This window comes from Rosa rugosa, chromosome 3, assembly GCF_958449725.1.
Source record: "Rosa rugosa chromosome 3, drRosRugo1.1, whole genome shotgun sequence".
NCBI classification, from domain to species: Eukaryota; Viridiplantae; Streptophyta; class Magnoliopsida; order Rosales; family Rosaceae; genus Rosa; species Rosa rugosa.
Window position 1 is genome coordinate 15,639,842 of NC_084822.1, and position 19,881 is coordinate 15,659,722.

Here is a 19,881-nt window from a genome sequence, read left to right on the forward strand (position 1 = left end):
ACTCTTAAAGGTCAACATCAAGGCTGTTATCTTGCTGAAAATCACATTCAAAGCTGAAATGAAACCTAGTTAAAAGAAGGGCTAAAAAGGCAATCCTAAGTGAGGCAGATAAGTGAGTCACCTTCCTTATCTCTTGGCAGATTGTTTTGAGGCTTCTTGGGGATCATTTGCTGAGTTGTATACGTTTTATATGAGCTGTTAGCATGCTTTATATCAGCTGTAAAGGATCTACAAGTCAAAGAATTCATCCTAAGAAGAGAAATTCAAATGGAACAAGTAAACAAACTTGATCTAATTGCAAGAGTGCCCTTGAACTTGCAACTCCTATATAAAATGTGGTTGGTCACACTTTAAAATGTGGAAGGAGGCCCTTTTATATAGGAGTTGCAAGTTCAAGGGCACTCTTGCAATTAGATCAAGTTTGTTTACTTGTTCCATTTGAATTTCTCTTCTTAGGCTGAATTCTTTGACTTGTAGATCCTTTACAGCTGATATAAAGCATGCTAACAGCTCATATAAAACGTATACAACTCAGCAAAGAATCCCCAAGAAGCCTCAAAACAATCTGCCAAGAGATAAGGAAGGTGACTCACTTATCTGCCTCACTTAGGATTGCCTTTTTAGCCATTCTTTTAACTAGGTTTCATTTCAGCTTTGAATGTGATTTTCAGCAAGATAACAGCCTTGATGTTGACCTTTAAGAGTGTGCAAATTTCTTCTAAAAATCCCCTTAACTTGCTGCCCAAAAGTAGCCTTGAAAAGCCTTCAAGATAAGGTCTGTCAGAAATTTCCAGATTTTCCTTATCTTCTGGTCAAATTTATGGGCTTGTACACAGACCTTGTAGCTATCTTTCTGAAAGTTTCTTAGGCCTATAATTCCCTATGACATCATTTATTGACGTCCAAACAATAACCTTCCAAAAGACTTTCCAAGAAAGTCTCCAAAAGACAGCTCCAATATGCTTCATAGATAAGACTGAAGGTGGAAAGCTGATCAGGAGGCCTGCTTTGTGCAACGTTTCTGACTTCATCCTTGACTATTATGACCACTTGATTTGGCTTTATTATAGTGAAATATCTGGTTTTCAAATGTAGTCAAGAATTTGCTGCCATGGTGCCCTCAAAATATCTTCAAAATGGGGTCCAAATACAGAAGAAAATAAGGCAGATTCCAGTTTTCATTTTCTGCTTCTCAGCAACTGTTTTGCACGAATTTTTCCACAAGCTTCCCTTATTGTTTCTGACCACATAAATGGTTTTCCTTCATCTTTTGCATCACTATTATATATCTGAGCCTTAACTTGCCACAATTGAGCTCCTATTTTTCCATGGTTGATCCACAAACCTCCTAAGAAAATAACAAAGTTAGTTTGATCTTTTTAACAAAATAACTAAGCAAAAGTGTAAAGGATTAAACTATAAATTTGTCGCATTTTATGCTCCTATCAGCGCTCAATGAGTAGATCATGTAATATGCCAGTAAAGCCATGTCATTTTACACACACCAGAAAGTAGTATATCATATACACATCAATTCATCACATCGCATCATCCTTTCTTATTAATTATCCTTCAATTTAGTGTGCCCCACAGGAACCCTAATGGCTTTCTCTAGCCCTATACCACCATGTGACACATCTTTACCTCGGCATAATCAATCAAGAAGTTCTCATGTTCCATGACTTGTTAAACAATATCCCCAGTACATAATATATATAAACTCTGCATATTTCGCAAATTGACATGTTTTACTTGAAAATAGAGAGATATTTCGTAAATAGCTAAAATCATGCTTTTCCACCATTTTTATAGAAAATAAGAATATTTAAAATATATTACACAACCCACTCACCTCGACAATACGAATCGTCTCCTAGAACATCGATCGTAAACCGAGCCTTCTAATACGAGCCTTCTAGAAATAACCGTTGGATCTAACTCAAACCTCTATGGATAAGAAAGAGGACATCAAGACAAATACATAGCTTTTCGCGGATCCTGAATAGGAGATACGGATCAAAAGTTATGATCAGTCGAAGTTTTAGAGAGAGAAAAGTAAAGAGAAAAACTAGAGAGAAAGAGTAGAGAGAGAAACTCTCTCCGAAAAGAATGGGTACAAAAGAATACGTGGGCTGAGTCCTATATATAAGGAAAGATGGCAAATCAAAAGGTGAGATGTGTCAACAAGTACAGTTCCCACCAAGGTGCTTGCACCACTTGTCAATTAAACACAAAACTTTGTCTAATGGAGTGACAAGTGTCCCGTGATTGTTGTAATTGTAAGTGACACGTATGGCTGCTACTCCTTGGTCACTAAATAAATCATTTGACCAATGGGAATGCACCACGTCACCAAATATATCACTTTGCATCCAAACTTTAGAAATTCCTTAAAAATTGCTCGGGAACCTGAAAAATTCACCGGAAAATGCTGCGAACTTGTGGCGACCTCTACTTTTCACTTCCAACCTCAAAATAAAATTCAAGCAACTTCAAAATTCGGGATCTCACACCGCAGCATCATGTGCATGTCAAGCTGTTTGGATGAGAAGAATCTTGGAGAAGCTCAATCATTCACAAGGTGAGTGCACTATTTTGTGATAATAGTTCAACAATCAAATTGTCGAAGAATCCAGTGATGCATGGACACAACAAACACATAGATGTACGTTTTCATTTTCTGCGTGATCTCACGAAGGAGGGAGTTGTGGAGTTGGTTCATTGTGGCACACAAGAACAAACTGCAGATGTGATGACTAAGCCTCTCAAGCTTGACATGTTTCTGAAGCTGAGAGAGTTGCTGGGTGTTCGTGAAGTTCCATATGTAAACTAATTGCTGTTAGCAGTTAGTTTAAGGGAGGGTGTCAAGTGTTGGGATTCCTTGCAGTTTAGGTTTTTACTTTCTGTTTGAATAATCCCTATTAACTAGGGTGTTTGTTTCTTGCTTTGACTCATTCCTTTGCACTTTACCACGTTATTTGTTAGTGTAAAACGTGGGCTGCACATTTACTTTCAGTTAGTTCTTGTAAGGCTATTTAGTAGCCAAAGTTGTTGATCAATAAAGTAAATCATTCTCCCAATTTGTTTTGAGTTCGTTCTGTTCAAATTTTGATTCACAACAATAATTACCATTTCTTGCCAACCGAAGACGTCTAAAGGCAGCATTCAACTCTATAGCCGTAGGAGAGATGTTTTCAACCAGTCGTTTGGAAGCTGTTGCCAAAACACAGCCATCCCCAATACCATCACTAAAGAACTAGAAGAACCAATATGGCCCTAAGCATGAGCCTGAGTCGTCCAATAGTCACTCTTAACCATATATGTTTCACTATGACTAAAATGTCATATCAACTTGCAGATGCGATGGAGTGGAATAAAAGGATCCAAATCTCTCAAAAAAAAGAAAAGAATAAAAGGATCCAAGGCAATCTCAAAGGCAAAGAAACAATAAGAAAGTAACCACAAATTTTAATTTAATGATATATATAAGATAAAAATTGAGAAGGCAACCAAACGTCAGAGTATACAGACCTTTCAGATACACAAGACCTCGGAATCAGAGGCACGTACGACTCAAAAAGTTCCATTGCCGGGAATCGAACCCGGGTCTCCTGGGTGAAAGCCAGATATCCTAACCGCTGGACGACAATGGATCCTTGTTGGAATGTTGTCACAGTATATGATATCTTTCTAGTTTGGGACAGTATTTGGTTCCTGTTATTTCTTTTGGAGAATAGTATTGTGCTTGGGCCCTTCTTGGCAATCAATCAATTGCCTCATAACTCAAAAGCTGAGGGTGATATGAACCTTGGACGATCGGTCGACCATATTAGGTTGCCATCATTTGAACAATAACACAATATCGCGGTCCCTCTCCACTCTCTTGAATCATGATTCCAGACACAGACAAAGTGTGTGGTTATTTCATGAATTCGTCATCATCATTCATCAGTTTTGAATAGTATGAGGGTAAAACTTGTACGTGCCGGCAACATGTTGAAATTCTTGGAAAAAGAATTAATACATGCATTGATTTCATTACCAATAACCGTTCTACGATTGAGTCATACACGTGAACAACTATAATAACAGATATTAATAAGTTTTGAGCGGACTTATTATGGCCTTGTACACATCTCTTTTAAATTCTCATTTATAATATATCAAATAGAACTAGCATTCTTTACAATCAGAGGGATAAGCTATAAATTAAAAACAAAAAAAGGTACACCAGGACCTTATTCCTTATACTTAACAGATTTCCAACCTTAGAAGATCCATTAATTGACATCGTATCAACCTTCCCTGCTTCGAAAGGTAGTTTGCTAGTACTTCCTCCACCAGGGTAAACACAAGAATTGTAACCTACAATTCAAAGTGAACAATCAGTTAAAAGAGCTTCACAATCAAAATCAAGCTGATTTGTGAGATTTTCCTACTTAATTTAATTTACATGTTTGTCTTGAAGCTTAGTAGGGCAGCAATAAAGCTCATACTCTTTATGATTTCTAATAATCGACCTTTATCAATTATTAGTCTTTGAAAGCAAAATCACCACTTTTATGAAGGCTGTTCCAAATCATGGTAAATTGGTAATGAATGATTCATATAGGAAAATTGCTGCAACAAAAAAAAAAAAATTATATATATACAGATCCAATCCAGAGCGGAGCTCCGCTTTGAAAATTAACGTGTGAAGTTCGAGTTTTGGGTCATTTTTCTGTCGCATATCCACATCTCGACCGTTCAGTTTTTAGGTACTAGTGTATAGATCGTCTCTACAAATTTTCAGCTAAAATGATGATCGTTAAGGCATTGATAATTGCCTTAAAGCTAGTACGGTTCAGGTTGACAGATTCAGTCCGTCCATTGGTTTAAGCGAGTTAGATACCTTAACGATCATTAATTTGGCTGAAAATTTGCAGAGATGATCTATACACTAGTACCTAAAAACTGAACGGTCGAGATGTGGATATGCGACAGAAAAGTGACCTAAAACTCGAACTTCACACGTTATTTTCAAAGCGGAGCTCCGCTCTGGATTGGATCTGTGTATATATATATATATATATGCAGCAATGAAGCTCATTCTCTTTTAGATTTCTAATCGTTCACTTTATCACTTATTAGTCCTCGAAAACAATCGTGTTCCCTCATGGTAAATGACTTATTCAGATATGAGAAATGCTGAAAAATCCGCATCTTTACTCCGCATTAGTTGATCACACAATGTAACAGTTGACATGTACTTTATGACCAACCACATGATTTGATTCATATATATATATGTGTGTGGTTTCTGTAGCATTACTTTTCAGATTTATGGTATGGATATGTTCTTTTTAGGGAAACTTACTGGGGTTTGTGGAGGTCAGTGTTGCTGTTTGTGAGAAATCACAATTCATTGGATCTGTGCCAACAGTATGGTAGTAAAGATTCATGGCGTAGGCAGCATGGGATGCTACTGTGTTTGGGTCAAAACAGGCACCTCCGGGTTGGATTGCGCTGCAATCAATTCCATGGCCACAAGCATAGTCGAGATTTGCCTGCAACTGAGCATCAGAAACGCCACCAGTTTTGGGCACGCACCACTTTGATGAAGTAGTAGGCTTAGGTGAAGGAGTAGGCTTCGGTGAAGGAGTCCCTGATGGTGTTGAGGGAGTCTGAGAATAGAGAGAACCAAGGGTTAAAATTGGCACTGCAGATGATCAGGAATAAAGGATATCCCTTTTTGTCAAAAAAAAAAAAAAAAAAAAAAACATGAGGCTACAGAAAGATAGGTGTTATTGACAATTTGACTCTCATCATTCTCCCACTCTAAACTATTGTATCTTACTTGACTGTCAGAATTGCGCTTACTAAAATGTAATTTGCCTCTCCATACACAGTAAACTGTGTTTCACTTAAGAGTGGCATTGACAGTTGAGCTAAGAAATAAACAGTAAGGAGTGCATAAGAACATTCTGATAACATCTCCCATTTAAACACAGATTCATTTTCTAGAAACTTAGTTTAAAAACTGATTAATTTTCTGAAACTTAAAAAACCAATATGTTTCAGATATGTCAAGGTTTTGCCATAGTAACAATCGACCGACATGTGGTTTGAGATCAAGAATATCAGGCTATCGACCTCATAATAGTGCTTTCAAGTTCAAATCCTAATTCTTTTCATAAAAATGGAAAATTGTTATTCACTAAACAACTTTCTCCACTCCATAGACATGAGAATGTTAATTAAAGGACAGTCAATATCATCATCTTGAAGAGAAAAAAGGTTAGCTTTCTATGTGAACCAGATAAGTCCTATAAAGGGTAATGATCAGGTTATTGTGTTTACCTGGCTACTCTTTGAGAGACCAGCATCATAAGTGGCAGATAAATCAGGCTTGAACAGCCCGAACGATCGCTCGGAGGTTGGACCAGGTTTCAGATTCTCATCATAGAGTGCAAATATGTATGTCTCCACAGGTTTTCCAGGAATCAATGGAGTCCCAACCATGGATCTAAGATGCTTAATCAAATTGCCATTGTATGCCTTTGCATTCTCAACACTAGGTCCAACTTCATTGCTATCTCCGCGGTATGGCCATCCTGTCTCGGCCACCAAAATATCAATGTCATTGAATCCAATTGCATTCAGGGCAGACTTCACAGCATCAACCTGCAGAATGAAAATTGGTCACATAACTTATTATCAATCAAAGAACTCTAGTATCATACTAACGATACACTAAAACATTGGGGACAAAAAAAAAATTTGAGGCCATATCCCATCAACTATTCTCAGTCACAAAGATCGAATCTTTATTTCATAGTCATATAGTTGTCAAGCATTATTTGGCAAAATAATAACCAAACACAATACTACTATAGTTTCACTAACATTTTCTCCAATAATAGGGGCATTAAATGTGGTCCCAAATTGAATTTTGGAGCCGATGAAAAGAAAAAAGGTTATTCGCTACATTATATTTTATTTTGTCTTTTTTGTCTATACGCATTTTTCTTCACCAAATTCATTTAATCTACCAAATCAAATGACTATATAAATCATGCATCAATAAACTTGTCTAAAATTATTGTAACGGCCACCCTGTTACATTGCCACCATGCATAAGGTATAAGGTCACATCATGACTCATGACTCATAAGTTTCTTCAAAAGCTCCCATCATTTCATGTGTAACGTCTGAAATCAAAACTCTATCGTATGAATTACATGTTTTTACCTCTATTAAAACTTTCATTGACCAAAAAAACAAAAAAAATTGAACACATATAGGATGTTTCGATATGAATGTATCAAAAAAAAAAAAAAGTCATGTAGAAGTCGTCATGTTTGTGGACTCGTAGCTTAGTTTAGTTTATGACAAATTGATGAGAAAAAAAAAAAACAGAAAACGTCCTACACTTGTCCGTTGACCGTTGACTCACAAGTCGGTCATGTAGACAAGGGTAAAATTACGAAAAGGCCCTCCGAATTAAATTCAGTTTTCATTATTACTGACCTGAGCATCGAACATGTTCATGTACTTGATCCCGGAGCCCGGGTCGACTCGTCCCGCGTTGGGCTGGAAGAGGCAAAACGCGAGCGTTTCGGGTCTCGGGTCGCTCTGGTAGGCGAAAAAAGGGTACGGGTTGACGGCGAAGGGCGAGGCATTGTCCCTCTGGAACGCCAGCAGTCCCTTGAGGACGTCGACCAACGCCGGGTTGAACCGACCCGAGGAGGGCGGGTCGGACTGCGACAGCAACGTCATGGCGTGGACGGAGGAGACGCGGACCTTCCCGCCGAGGGAAGCGGCGGCGAGGGCAGACTGGACATTTCGCATGGCGGGGAGGAGCTGCGAGATGAGGCCCTGGTCGTTGGAGAAGAGGACCTCATTGCCGACGTTGATTAGGGTGATATTGCTGGCCGGGTAGAACGGGACGACGTTCGAGTTGATCCACTGGACGGCGGCGTTGGGATCTGCGGCGAGGGAGGGGATGGCGCCGTTGGCGATTCCGATGACGATGCCGATGCCGGTGTTGGCCAGGGCCTTGATGACGTCGGGGTCGGATCCGTAGAGGCGGACTTGCTTGATGGCGGTGGACTGGAGGAGCTTGGCTGTGGCCGCCGGCGCCGGGAGGTTGTCGGCGACCTGGCCGTAGTTGACGCCGATGAACGACTGGGAGTCTGCAACAGAAAAAAAAAAAACAGAGTCCGTTAAGAATAAGAATACGATTCGTTTCCGCGTTTTGCGGGTTTCACGAGGAGGGAAAAAAAGTGAGTAACTGAAAGTAGTGGAGTGACCAAGCAGTTTTATTGTGGTTTGTGTTTTTTTTTGTGGGAAAGTTGGAACTGACCTGCGGAAGTGAAAGCGGTGACAAAGAGGAAGAGGAGGATTGGGAGTTGTGAGGTGAGGGATGCCATGGTATTGAGAGCTAGCTGTGTTCTGATTCTGCAGAGTGTGGAAGATGAATGATGATGCAGAGGGAATATTTAAAAAGGAAGGACAGAAGGAAGAGACGGGTCGATAAGGTCTAACGGTAAAGAAATCTGAGTGATGACTGATGAGAAGAGCCAAGTGTTTCAACCACCGATCTTTACTGGCTTAGCTGGACAGAACTCTCTCTCTCTCTCTCTCTCTCTGGTGGTGATGACTGGGAGGGACTCGTGGGGTGGGACCATTGGCGTCTGTTTGAGAAAACTTGGCGTGTAACTATTCTGTGATGAAAATGGTGGAGTTGGGAACTGATTTGTATGATAGTGTGTCGGAATTGTGATGTATATTTTAGTATTTATAGGCGCTTCTTGCGTCTTCCAGGGGTTAGGGTGACCTAAAACATTTGTGTAGTTCATTATTATTATTATTCTTGGTTCGTTAATACTGATTTCATTATAAGAGTTGATATTAATTAGCTCTGTTGTGTGGAAGACTAACGTGTTTTATAACAGATTCTTACATAAGGTAAATGTATTTAGTAGACCTGATCATTCAGTGTACATGCATGGAGTTGTTTTGGGTATTCACTTTAATAAAGTAAGAATAATTTTGGAACAGACTTAAATTTTTTATGGATTTTAATTGGACAGCTCCACCGCTAAGGAATACGTTTGTCTTATGTAAGAGTTTCTCTAGATTTCATAAGGTGACCTAATATATGATTATAGTTTATTATTATTATTGGTTCGTTAATACTGATTACATTATAAGAGTTGATATTGACTTTGTTGTGTGGAAGACTAACTTGTTTCATACATATGAGTACAATAATATCGATATTCTATTTACTCTAGCTATCCAGGTGCAATAACCAAACGATGACTTTGATTTTCTTTGATGTGGGACTCCAAAGACTCGAATCTAAACCACTAATTCCAACAATATTAGCAGAACCACTCCTAGAATTGTCAAATTCTCTGATTCTATTGGCGATCATGGTAGAGCAATTAATGTAAACGACCAATAAGACCTAACATGATGTTAATCTATAGCTACATGGAAATGAATTAATTTGATGCAATGAATATTAACTATAGGACTCAAAGTGCTAATTACATAGATTGCACGTAACCATAAGCTTTTATAAACTTTTCGTACCTGTGAAGAGCTTTCCTATACTTGCGCATAGGGGGCTTTCGGTGAAGGAAGTACTGAAGTTACATGACATCATGTTACTAGAAGCACAGTACGTGTTTTTTCCTCGATTGTCAAGTTGTGATTTTCCACATTATAAAGTAAAATATTGTACCAGTTGAAATGGACAGTGAAATCACGTTGGGAGGGGGTGGGGTCCCCACGTGGTTTGGTTTTCCTAGTGTGAATCTGAGCATCCACACCTACTGCCTGTGGAAACTAGGACTCTAAAGTTATTGCTCTTTATTATTCTTTCCGGGAAGTTTATCTCGGAAGACTTATCTGATGTAAAAGTACGAGTGAGGAAGTCTATGAATAAACTTCTCGGAAGACTTGTCTGATGTAAAAAGGACGAGTGAGTAACCTTCTCAGAAAATTCTTCGATCTTTTAAATACAAATAGATGCGAGAAAATGAGTGGATCAAGTGGTGGGGAAGGGCTCTGAAGTTAAGGCAGTTGAACTTGAATTCTTTGTGGCTGAGGGTTTACTTACTGTTGTGTGGTACTTGAACAAATGGGATTTATAGAAGTGACCACGTGGGAGCCGAAGAAGAATGGCATCCTTCTTTTGCTGAGAAACTTGCTCCGGTTTTCTTTTCTTATTTAGAAAAGCAAATTTTGTGACAGATCATCTTCCTTGAGTTGCTTCCTTGATCTCTTTTGTGCTCTAGAGAACACTCTTAGGATGTCTCTGGCTTTTAATCAAGATCAACAGGGGAAAGGGTGCCCCAGTAATCCTTTTTTGTACTTCTAGTTGCATGTCATCCTAATAGAAGAAATAAAAAATATAAATCTTTTCTGTAGCATCTCTCAAAATCCTTATTGAACTCAAGTATCCAACAGAAATTAATTGGCATCAGATATTAGCCGGAAACACCATAAACCCCTTGCGTCGCCAACCGAACTATTTCTTCGACCTCCAAAGTAGAACAAAAATGGTAACTGCATCGATAGGAGGAGCGGCTGTTGCTGCTGCTGCTTATGCTGGTAGATACAGCATTAAGGCTTGGCTAAGCATTCAAAGCAAGACCGCCTACAGCTAGACTCCGTAAATTTTATGAAGGTGGCTTTCAACCTACTATGACCCGGAGGGAAGCAGCTCTAATACTTGGAGTCAGGGCGATATTGGCGTGAGTCATGCCATGTAATTAGGATTGTGAATATTGTGTATTATTAAGATTATTCTGTTGTAATTAGTTTCCTAATAGGTCTTGATGTATCTTGTATATATACTCCGTTCTTGGAGAACGTAAATAACATGTTACTCGTCAGGGTGGCGTCGGGTTTGTTATCCGTAATGAGACTGGGGCAATGTTAGCAGGAGGAGCTTGTCCTGTGTATGGTTTGCTTTCTCCAGAACATGGGGAACTGTTGGCTTGTAAGAAGGCTTTGGCTTTTGCGATAGACCATTCTTTCCTACCTGCTATTCTAGAGACGGACGCACTGAATGTTCAGCGTCAATTGATGGATGCTACTGCTCCTAACACTTCTGTGTTAGGAAGATTGTATGATGACTTAGTTTTACAGTTGGAGGCCTCTTCGGTTTTGAGGGTGGCTTATATTGGGAGAATGGGTAACTCTGTTGCTCATCACCTAGCAGCTCACGCTTGCTCTCTCTCCCAAGATTGTTTTTATTTTTCTGTTCCTTCGTTCCTCTCAGCTGCAGTTGCAGCTGAAGCTTGTAATTTGTAATTGTTACATTTTCTAATAAAGGGCTGACATCTTCCTCTCAAATATTAGAAAACCCCAAATCTCTTGTTCCTTTGTTCTTTTTGACTTTGTATCAGAGCCAAGATCCATTCGGACTCGGTTGTGCTATTCGGTTTCCGCTGCGAGAAAATTAGTTCGCTTTTGTTCTCTTGTCTCTTGTTTTTTTTTTTTTTTTTTTGGGTTTGTTTGCTGGTTCTTTTGGTTCGATTGGTTCGATATTGCTGGTTCTTGTCCTTTTGGGAATTAGTCGCTGTCCATTTGGTTCGTGTGTTCGCGGCCCCTTATATTGACTTGATTGTTGCTGGTCTCCTCTTTATTCTATTGATTAGTCGCTGGACACTTTTTTGGTTTCTTGGACAAGAGAATATTTAATAAAGCCAATAGCTTTGTTTCTTTGAATATTCATTGATCAGTGCCCTTTGCCGCTACAATTATTACAACTTTATTTAGCATTTAAGGAAGAAAGAAGATGGGGGACTTGAAAATCACTGACGGGCAAAGTGGAGGATCCCAGGAGTCTGGAGGGACGAGTTCTGTGGCTCATGAAGTCGTAATTGTTCAGAATGTCACAGATAACTCAAGTTTTGGTGTCAAACTCGATGGTACCAATTATCAGTTATGGCAGAGACTCATGAAGATCCATATTCAGGGGATTGGAAAGTGGAGTTATGTTACCGGTAGTGCAGCAAGACCTGCTGCAGGACTAAAAGCCGATGAATGGGATATGGCAAATACTAATGTGATGGGAATTCTTCTCAAAGCTATGACTCCGAAGGTAATGAGATTATTTGCTAACTATGATTCTCCCAAAGCAATTTGGGATTCTATTGCTGCTACATATTATGATGGGAGTGACTTTGCTCGTGTTCATGAATTGAATGTCAAAACTTTCAAAATAACTCAGAGTGGACAGCCTGTTGCAACCTTTTATGTGAATTTGAAGACAATTTGGCTGGAGCTTGATCAGCGAAATCCTAATCCTATGACTTATGAAGCTGATATTAATTCCTATCGGACTGAGCAGGACAAGATGTGTGTCCATATTTTTTTTGCTGGCCTGGATCCTCATTTTGAAGGGGCAAAGAATGAGTTATTGCGTCTTGCAACCCCACCTACATTGGAACAAGCTTTTGCCTATATCCGAAGAGATGAAGGTAATAAGGCTGCCGCTCAGAACCTTCTTACTGAAATTTCTGGTTTAGCAATCCATGCTACACCTCCACCTCAACCTCAGATTGGGAATTCTACCCTAGTTCCATCTCAGAGTCAGTATCAACCACGGAATCAGGGATATCAGCAGAATCAGAATTATAACCAAATGACTTGCAACTATTGTAAGGAAGTTGGCCATTTCAAGAATCAATGTCCTAAGCTGCGAAGGTTTAATTACAACAACTCTGGTTGGAGAGGAGGCAATAATACTGGAGGACGTGGTGGTGGTCAAAGAGGCAAAGCAGCAGTCCAATTGGTGCCAGAACCTGACTTCTACGACATTGCAGGGCAAGATCCCTCAAAGGGTAATGTTTCCTTAACTCGAGGTAAAATTGGTGTTGCTTTACATGTTTCTAACTTTACTGGTAGTGATACATGGATAATTGATTTTGGTGTGTCTGACAATATAACCTATGATAAGTCCTTCTTTATGTCTATGTCATCTCCTTCTATATCCCATGTCTCTACTGCGAATGGTTCGTCTTTTCCTGTCTTAGGTATTGGGTCTGTTCAGGTTACACCATCCATTGTATTACATGATGTGCTTTATGTACCCTCATTTTCTCATCATCTTTTGTCTGTCTCCCAGTTGGGGTCACAAAATAAGTGCTCTGTAACCTTTTATCCAATGTATGCTATTTTTCAGAATCTATGCACCAGGGTGATCATGGGCAAGGGAGACCTGAGAGGGAGACTGTTTCACTTGGATTGCATGTACGCAGAGCCAACACAAGCACCGGAACAGCCTTTGGCCCTGACATTGAATTCTGACAGATTGAGTGAGCTATGGTTGTAGCACATGCGTTTGGGTCATCCATCTTTTGGAGTTATGAAGAAGTCCATGCCTTCGCTGTTTCTGGGAGTTAGTGAGTCTAGCCTACATTGTGAGACTTGTGCTTTGGCTAAGAGTCATAGGTCTAGTTATCCTTCGAGTTTTCATTATGGTACTATGCCTTTTGAGTTAATTCATTCAGATGTATGGGGTCCTTCTAAACATTCTACCCTTTCTGGAATGCGATATTTTGTGTTATTCAGTGATGACTTTACTCGATTATCTTGGGTAGTTTTGCTTAAGTCCAAAGATTCTGTTTTCTCTACTTTTACAGCATTCCATAAGCTTGTTCGTACCCAATATGATGCTCATATTAAGGTCTTTCATTCCGATAATGGGGGTGAGTTTGTCAATCATTCTTTTCATGAATATTTCCAACACCATGGCATAATACATCAAACTTCATGTCCATAGACACCTGAGCAAAATGGGGTGTCTGAACGGAAAAATCGTCATCTTCTGGACATGGCTCGGTCTCTTCTACTTAGTGCTAACATGCCTAAATATCTTTGGGGAGAGGCCGTTTTGTGTGCTTCTCATCTAATCAATCATCTTCCGTCTGCCCCTCTTCAAGGTCGTGTCCCACTTGAGGTCATGTCTAACTACGTTTCTATTCCATCTTCTAATACTCTGCCTGCTCGTGTCTTTGGTTGTATTGCTTATGTTCATCTGTATAAGAATTAGAGGTCAAAGTTGGATGCTAGAGCCCTTAAGTGTGTGTTTGTGGGGTATGGTTGTCACGCCCCAGATTTTTAACACAATTAAAAATTGATGCATAACCCCATAATTATACATGCGTGAACGTTCAGTCATCAATACAAATACCTGGAAACTTTTTCCCTTTTTACTACACACATATTGATGCCCTGAACCTACTATGTCAATAATGACCCGCTCCGTAGAGTCATATATTACATAAGCTTACAAATTAAATTGCCATCACAAAATAAAACGTAAATGCTCCTCAGAGTTTTGTTACATAGCGGAAGTCATAACAATGGCAAAGCCAACAAAAAGGGCTTCCTACCGTAATGCTGCCAGCACGCCACCTCAGCTTCAGCCACGATTTCCCTGACCTGCAGGATTAACCCCTACACAATTCCATTGAATAGTGCACCGGGTTGCCACACAACAAACCCGGTAAGCTTATGAAGCTCGTATGAGTAAACTCAAAACCACAAAGCAAAACACATTTCTTAAATCACCTCAACCTAGACACGATATACACATAGCTCGCACCTACAGCCATCAATTCCAAAATCTTCCATATCGTGCCTACATAAGTCAACTGGTGACTACAGCCTCATGCTTAAATCCTCAACTAGGGTCTCATTACACAAATTCAATCAAACAAGACTTCCTCAAGCAATGTTTGATGCCATTCTAACGCCCTACGGCGAATCCCAAACCACGCTCATTCCCTCCCCACTAGGAGCCTTTGTCATCAACATGACATCAAAGGTGAAAACAATGAATCACCTTTCTATCCTCACACAGAGCACAATCGTCACCACTATGGTCTTCAAGATAAATCAAGCCAACAATCAATCAAACCAAGAAGAAAGCAAGGCAATCACAATTCAAAACAAGCAGAACAATTCATAGTAACCCCTGCATATAATTTAGTTCAGGAGGTCACACTAGTCAAACAATTCAACTCATAGTAAACATCGTAACCTCACACTCTGACGTTCGTAGGTAACCCCTACCATTACAGCAGTCTTCTCGATCATTGTTAACTAAATAACAATTCAGCTCCGCCACCGAGCAGTCATCACACTGATCATCGCACAGATTCCAACGATCATCACGCAGATAGCCATCATCCTACTGATCATCACACAGATAGCGATCATCCAACTAATCATCACACAGATATCGCCAGTCATCACACAGATAGCGATCCTCACACATATTCATCACACAGATATCGCCGGTCATCACATAGATAGCGATCATCACCTAGATTCATTGCTAGTCATCACACAGATAGAAATCATCACACAATTATTCCTACACAAGCTACACAGATATTTCTACACAAGCTTTACATTACAATCATCACAAAGATTTATCACATTGATGTCATCGATTCATCACACAGATACTCCTACACAAGCCTTACATGATAATCATCACAAAGATTCACCACGAAGCCACTAATACATGAATACATATGTATGTATATATATATATATATATATACCCCATAATATATATATATACACACACACACACATAGTCATCCATTCAGAAATGCCACTAATACCATCTATAGTCACAATTAATCCCATAACTCCAAGACAATATGGTAACTAGGCTCATAACACATATCACGAGATTTACTCACCTTGAAACTCCCGCTGTGTCTTCAATACAGAACAAGGCAGCCAAATCACCCAAATTAGCTGTCCAAAGAATACCTCGTCACGTACCTAAGGAATTACAGCTCTAATTCAATTAACGAATCACAAAGAATAACGTTCGAAACCCTAAATCAAACCAAAATTCCCAAAGTGACGCCAATTAAGGCGAAACCACATCCGAGACCACCCAATGTCTCCGGAATACTTCCACGATCGATATGTCCAAACCACAAGTCGATCGGAAGCTCGAATCCTCAAGGATCGAATAAATTCATCGATATGAAACCGTTAAAATCATAACAAATCCATACGAACTCCAAAATTTAAATATTATATATCAAAACGCTCGTATCGACGAGTAGAAGACATATAATACCAGAAACAGTCCCATACATGGCTGGAACACCGCCGGAACGCCGCCACAGACGGAGGCGCACCGCCGCCGGCCAAAACTCATTATTTCACAAAACTCCCAACATCAAAAAGTTTCATCTAAGCATGCTTGTGGATTTTCATAACTAGCTCGAAGTCAGAAAACAAGCATAAAGGGTCGAAAACTACCTCACAAACCGTGAATTACAGTTCAATCCGAGTTGAACCAAGTTTCACGTGAATCGATCCAAACAACCACCAAGGATCGATCAAGGAGGCTGCTATGAGCTCAACCAAGAAGACTTGAAGCTTCGTCGACGTCGGAATAAGGATTTCTGACCGGGTCCGAAATCCTCAAACTGCACCGCCTTGCTGCAATTCCTCCACCACGAATCGCCGCAAGAGGCTGCCACAGAGACGACCGCACGAGAGAGGCAAATCGTTCTGTGCAGGTTTCAAGGCTAGAGGTCGCCGGAAAAACCGGGTCGGATCACCGGGTTCGGGTCGGGTCAGTCGCAAAACTCAGACAGTGAAGGTGCAGCCGAGAGAGGAGAGAGAATGGGAAAATTTCCGGAAAAGAAAAAATGGAATTATGAAAATATTTTCGGAAATTCCCTATTTATACCAAAATGGAAACGTCTTCCAATGGCCATAACTTCTTCATACGAACTCCGATTCTCTCGTTCCACATATCCACGAACTCGTATCGACACGCTCTACAACTTTCGTGAATGAAGTTTTAGGAGAATCCCAACGAATAAAAAGTCAACCTTTGCAATCCCCCTAAACCCATATTCTTCAAATAAAAATTCGTCCGAAACACTTCCGCTCCATCCACGAGCCACAAAATCGTCCAATAACCATAAAATTAATTCCGGAAAATCCTCGGAAAATAATTACGAATTTCCGGGGCATCACAATGGTTCTCATCAGAAAGGTTACAAATGTTATCATCCTCAATCCCAGAAGTTTTATGTCACCGTGGATGTTACGTTCAGTGAAGATGCATGTTATTTTTTGCCTCCTGTGACTCCTCGTCAGGGGGAGAAGTCTTGTTTTTATGAAGATTTGTTTAGTGGGCAAAATGATGTGAGACTGGCATCCGAGTTCTCAAGGCTGGAGTATTTGGGAATAGAACTTGAAAAAGAGGACAGCAGCCCACCGACCGGAGAAGAGAATTTGGGCATTCAGCTACCGACCAGTCGACCGGATCAGTCTGATCGGTCCGCCGGAGAGGAAATTCCCAATTCCGTTTCCGATGAAATTCCCGATGCCGCCAATGCCGTTTTGAACAGTTCTCCTGTCTCTCCCTCTCCTTCAGCGGTCTCACCTGCTCAATTATCACCCGAGGTATGTTCTAATCCTCCTTTATCTAATACTCCTTCTGTGTCAGCTAGTGTTCCTTCTTCTGTGTCAGATATTGTTCCCACCAAAACTCTGCATGCCTAGTCGTTCCACCCGTGGTCAGCCCCCGAAACACTATGAACCTACTCTAAGTGCAAAAGCTAAGTACCCTGTTGCTAATTATGTGTCGACCCATAGGTTGTCTAAACCGTATTTTAGCTTTTGTGAATCAATTATCTTCTGTATCTCTCCCTAGTAAAGTGAAGGATGCAATGAGGGATGAGAAGTGGATGCAAGCAATGACAGTCGAAATGGATGCTCTTGAGAAGAATTGTACGTGGGAGTTAGTACCATTACCACCCGGGAAGAAGACAGTTGGTTGTCGGTGGGTGTACACAGTGAAACATAATTCAGATGGATCGGTGGACAGGTACAAGGAAAGACTAGTGGCTAAAGGCTATACTCAGAAGTATGAAGTAGATTATGATGAGACATTTGCACCAGTGGCCAAAATTAACACAATTCGGGTACTTCTTTCATTAGCTGCTAATCTTGATTGGCCTTTACAACAGTTTGATGTTAAGAATGCATTCTTGCATGGTGATATGCATGAAGAGGTTTATATGGATTTACCTCCTGGATATGGTACTTCTACTGGAGAGCAGGTGGTGTGCAAATTGAAAAAATCTCTTTATAGTTTGAAGCAGTCTCCCAGATAGAGCTTGGTTTGGCAGGTTCACCAAGTTCATGAAGAAAATTGGGTACCGATAAAGCAATTCAGATCACACCTTGTTCCTTAAACATCGGTGTGGTAAAGTGACTGCCTTGATTATTTATGTTGATGACATGGTTGTACAGGTGATGACTTTGAGGAGATTCAAAGGTTACAAGGTCAGTTATCTTCTGAATTTGAGATGAAAGATTTGGGTAATTTGAAATATTTCTTGGGAATTGAAGTTGCTCGTGGGAATGATTGTATTGTGTTGAGTCAGAGGAAGTATGTTCTCGACTTGCTGGCAGAAACAGGTATGCTTGACTGTCAACCTGTTGATACTCCTATTGAGCAGAACCATAGGTTAGCAGAGTATTTGGATCAAGTGCCTACAAATAAAGCAAGATACCAGACGTTAGTTGGCCGGTTGATTTATTTATCTCACACTAGACCTGATCTAGCCTATGCAGTTAGTGTGGTGAGTCAGTTTATGCATAATCCCAGTAAGACTCATATGGATGCTGTATTTCGTATTTTGCGGTATTTAAAGTCTGCTCCAAGGAAGGGATTACTCTTTTCAAAACACAGTCACTTGATGTTTCCGGGTACACAGACGCGGACTGGGCAGGTAATATTACAGACCGCAGGTCTACTTCAGGCTACTTCACATTTGTGGGTGGTAACTTGGTTACTTGGAAGAGTAAGAAATAGAAGGTGGTGGCTCGTTCTAGTGCAGAAGCGGAGTATAGAGGAATGGCCCGAGGACTGTGTGAGATGTTGTGGTTGAGAAATTTGTTGAGGGATTTGGGGTTCAGACAGAAAAAGGCTATGCCGCTTTATTGTGATAATAAGGCAGCAATTGAAATTGCTCACAATCCTGTTCAGCATGATCACACGAAGCATGTGGAGGTAGATCGACACTTCATTCAAGAGAAGCTGGATGGACAGGTCATTATGTTTCCCTTCGTTCCTACTGAAGAACAGTTGGCGGATATTCTTACAAAGGCTCTCTCGAGTAAAGCCTTCTGTGACTCACTTGACAAGTTGGGCATCCGTGATCTGTATGCACCAACTTGAGGGGGAGTATTGGCGTGAGTCATGCCATGTAATTAGGATTGTGATTATTGTGTATTATTAGGATTATTCTGTTGTAATTAATTTCCTAATAGGTCTTGATGTATCTTGTATATATACTCCGTTCTTGGAGAAGGTAAATAACATATTAGAAAACCCCAAATCTCTTGTTCCTTTGTTCTTTTTGACTGGAGAGTGTTCCCATAACCAAGGTCAGGGAAGCCCATAGGAGGGTGATGGTCGCTAACCATCCAGATACAGGAGGTAGCCATTTCCTAGCATCTAAAATTAACGAAGCCAGAGATACTTTACATGGAAAAACCAGGGGCTGCAGCTCTGAATTTTGATGGTACTGGCTAGTGCTAATGCTCCAAGGGATTCAGGCTTGGTTCTCAACATTTGAGTTTTAGGAGTATCATCTCTGTTTCATATTGACGATTTATGGTGCATATCAGTGGGGAGTTTCTGTGGAAACAAATTCATATTATGAGGATCCTATAGCTGGACCATTTATTGGCACAAGCCTTGTACTCTTAATTTCATGAACTTGCTTAGCAGGAATAAATTAATTTGTATTGATATTTAAAGGTTCCCAGTTCTTTAGTCAATTAAAAAAAAAAATCAGCAATAAAGTAGTGTAA

At 40.2% G+C, this 19,881-nt stretch overlaps 1 protein-coding gene, 1 long non-coding RNA gene, 1 other non-coding gene and 1 pseudogene across 3 annotated transcripts; 1 reads left to right on the plus strand and 3 right to left on the minus strand.

The window, feature by feature from the left end:
- Positions 1 to 774: 774 nt before the first annotated feature.
- LOC133740785 (uncharacterized) lies at positions 775 to 2,095 on the minus strand. The gene is made up of 2 exons (XR_009861420.1): positions 1,853 to 2,095; positions 775 to 1,348 (listed from the first exon to the last, which is right to left on the minus strand). It is a non-coding gene; the product is annotated as an uncharacterized LOC133740785 (long non-coding RNA).
- Positions 2,096 to 3,581: 1,486 nt separating this feature from the next.
- TRNAE-UUC (transfer RNA glutamic acid (anticodon UUC)) lies at positions 3,582 to 3,653 on the minus strand. The gene has a single exon. It is a non-coding gene; the product is annotated as a tRNA-Glu (tRNA).
- A 482-nt stretch (positions 3,654 to 4,135) lies between these two features.
- LOC133739185 (glucan endo-1,3-beta-D-glucosidase) lies at positions 4,136 to 8,748 on the minus strand. Its single transcript, XM_062166922.1, has 5 exons — positions 8,345 to 8,748; positions 7,510 to 8,174; positions 6,340 to 6,663; positions 5,357 to 5,663; positions 4,136 to 4,365 (listed from the first exon to the last, which is right to left on the minus strand). The coding sequence occupies exons 1-5, from the start codon at positions 8,409 to 8,411 to the stop codon at positions 4,190 to 4,192; spliced, it is 1,539 nt and encodes a 512-aa protein (XP_062022906.1). The 5' UTR covers positions 8,412 to 8,748; the 3' UTR covers positions 4,136 to 4,189.
- Positions 8,749 to 10,142: 1,394 nt separating this feature from the next.
- On the plus strand, positions 10,143 to 19,851 carry LOC133738533 (mitochondrial import inner membrane translocase subunit TIM14-2-like; annotated as a pseudogene).
- Positions 19,852 to 19,881: the final 30 nt, after the last annotated feature.

Bases quoted from the DNA above. Each gene is read 5' to 3' on its own strand.
- LOC133739185 (XM_062166922.1), bottom strand. From the start codon at position 8,411: ATGGCATCCCTCACCTCACAACTCCCAATCCTCCTCTTCCTCTTTGTC. The intron at 6,664-7,509 runs GTCAGTAATAAT...TTCATTCTGCAG, and splicing joins TGAACATGTTCGATGCTCAG to GTTGATGCTGTGAAGTCTGC. The intron at 5,664-6,339 runs GTAAACACAATA...CTCTATTCTCAG, and splicing joins GTCTCTCAAAGAGTAGCCAG to ACTCCCTCAACACCATCAGG.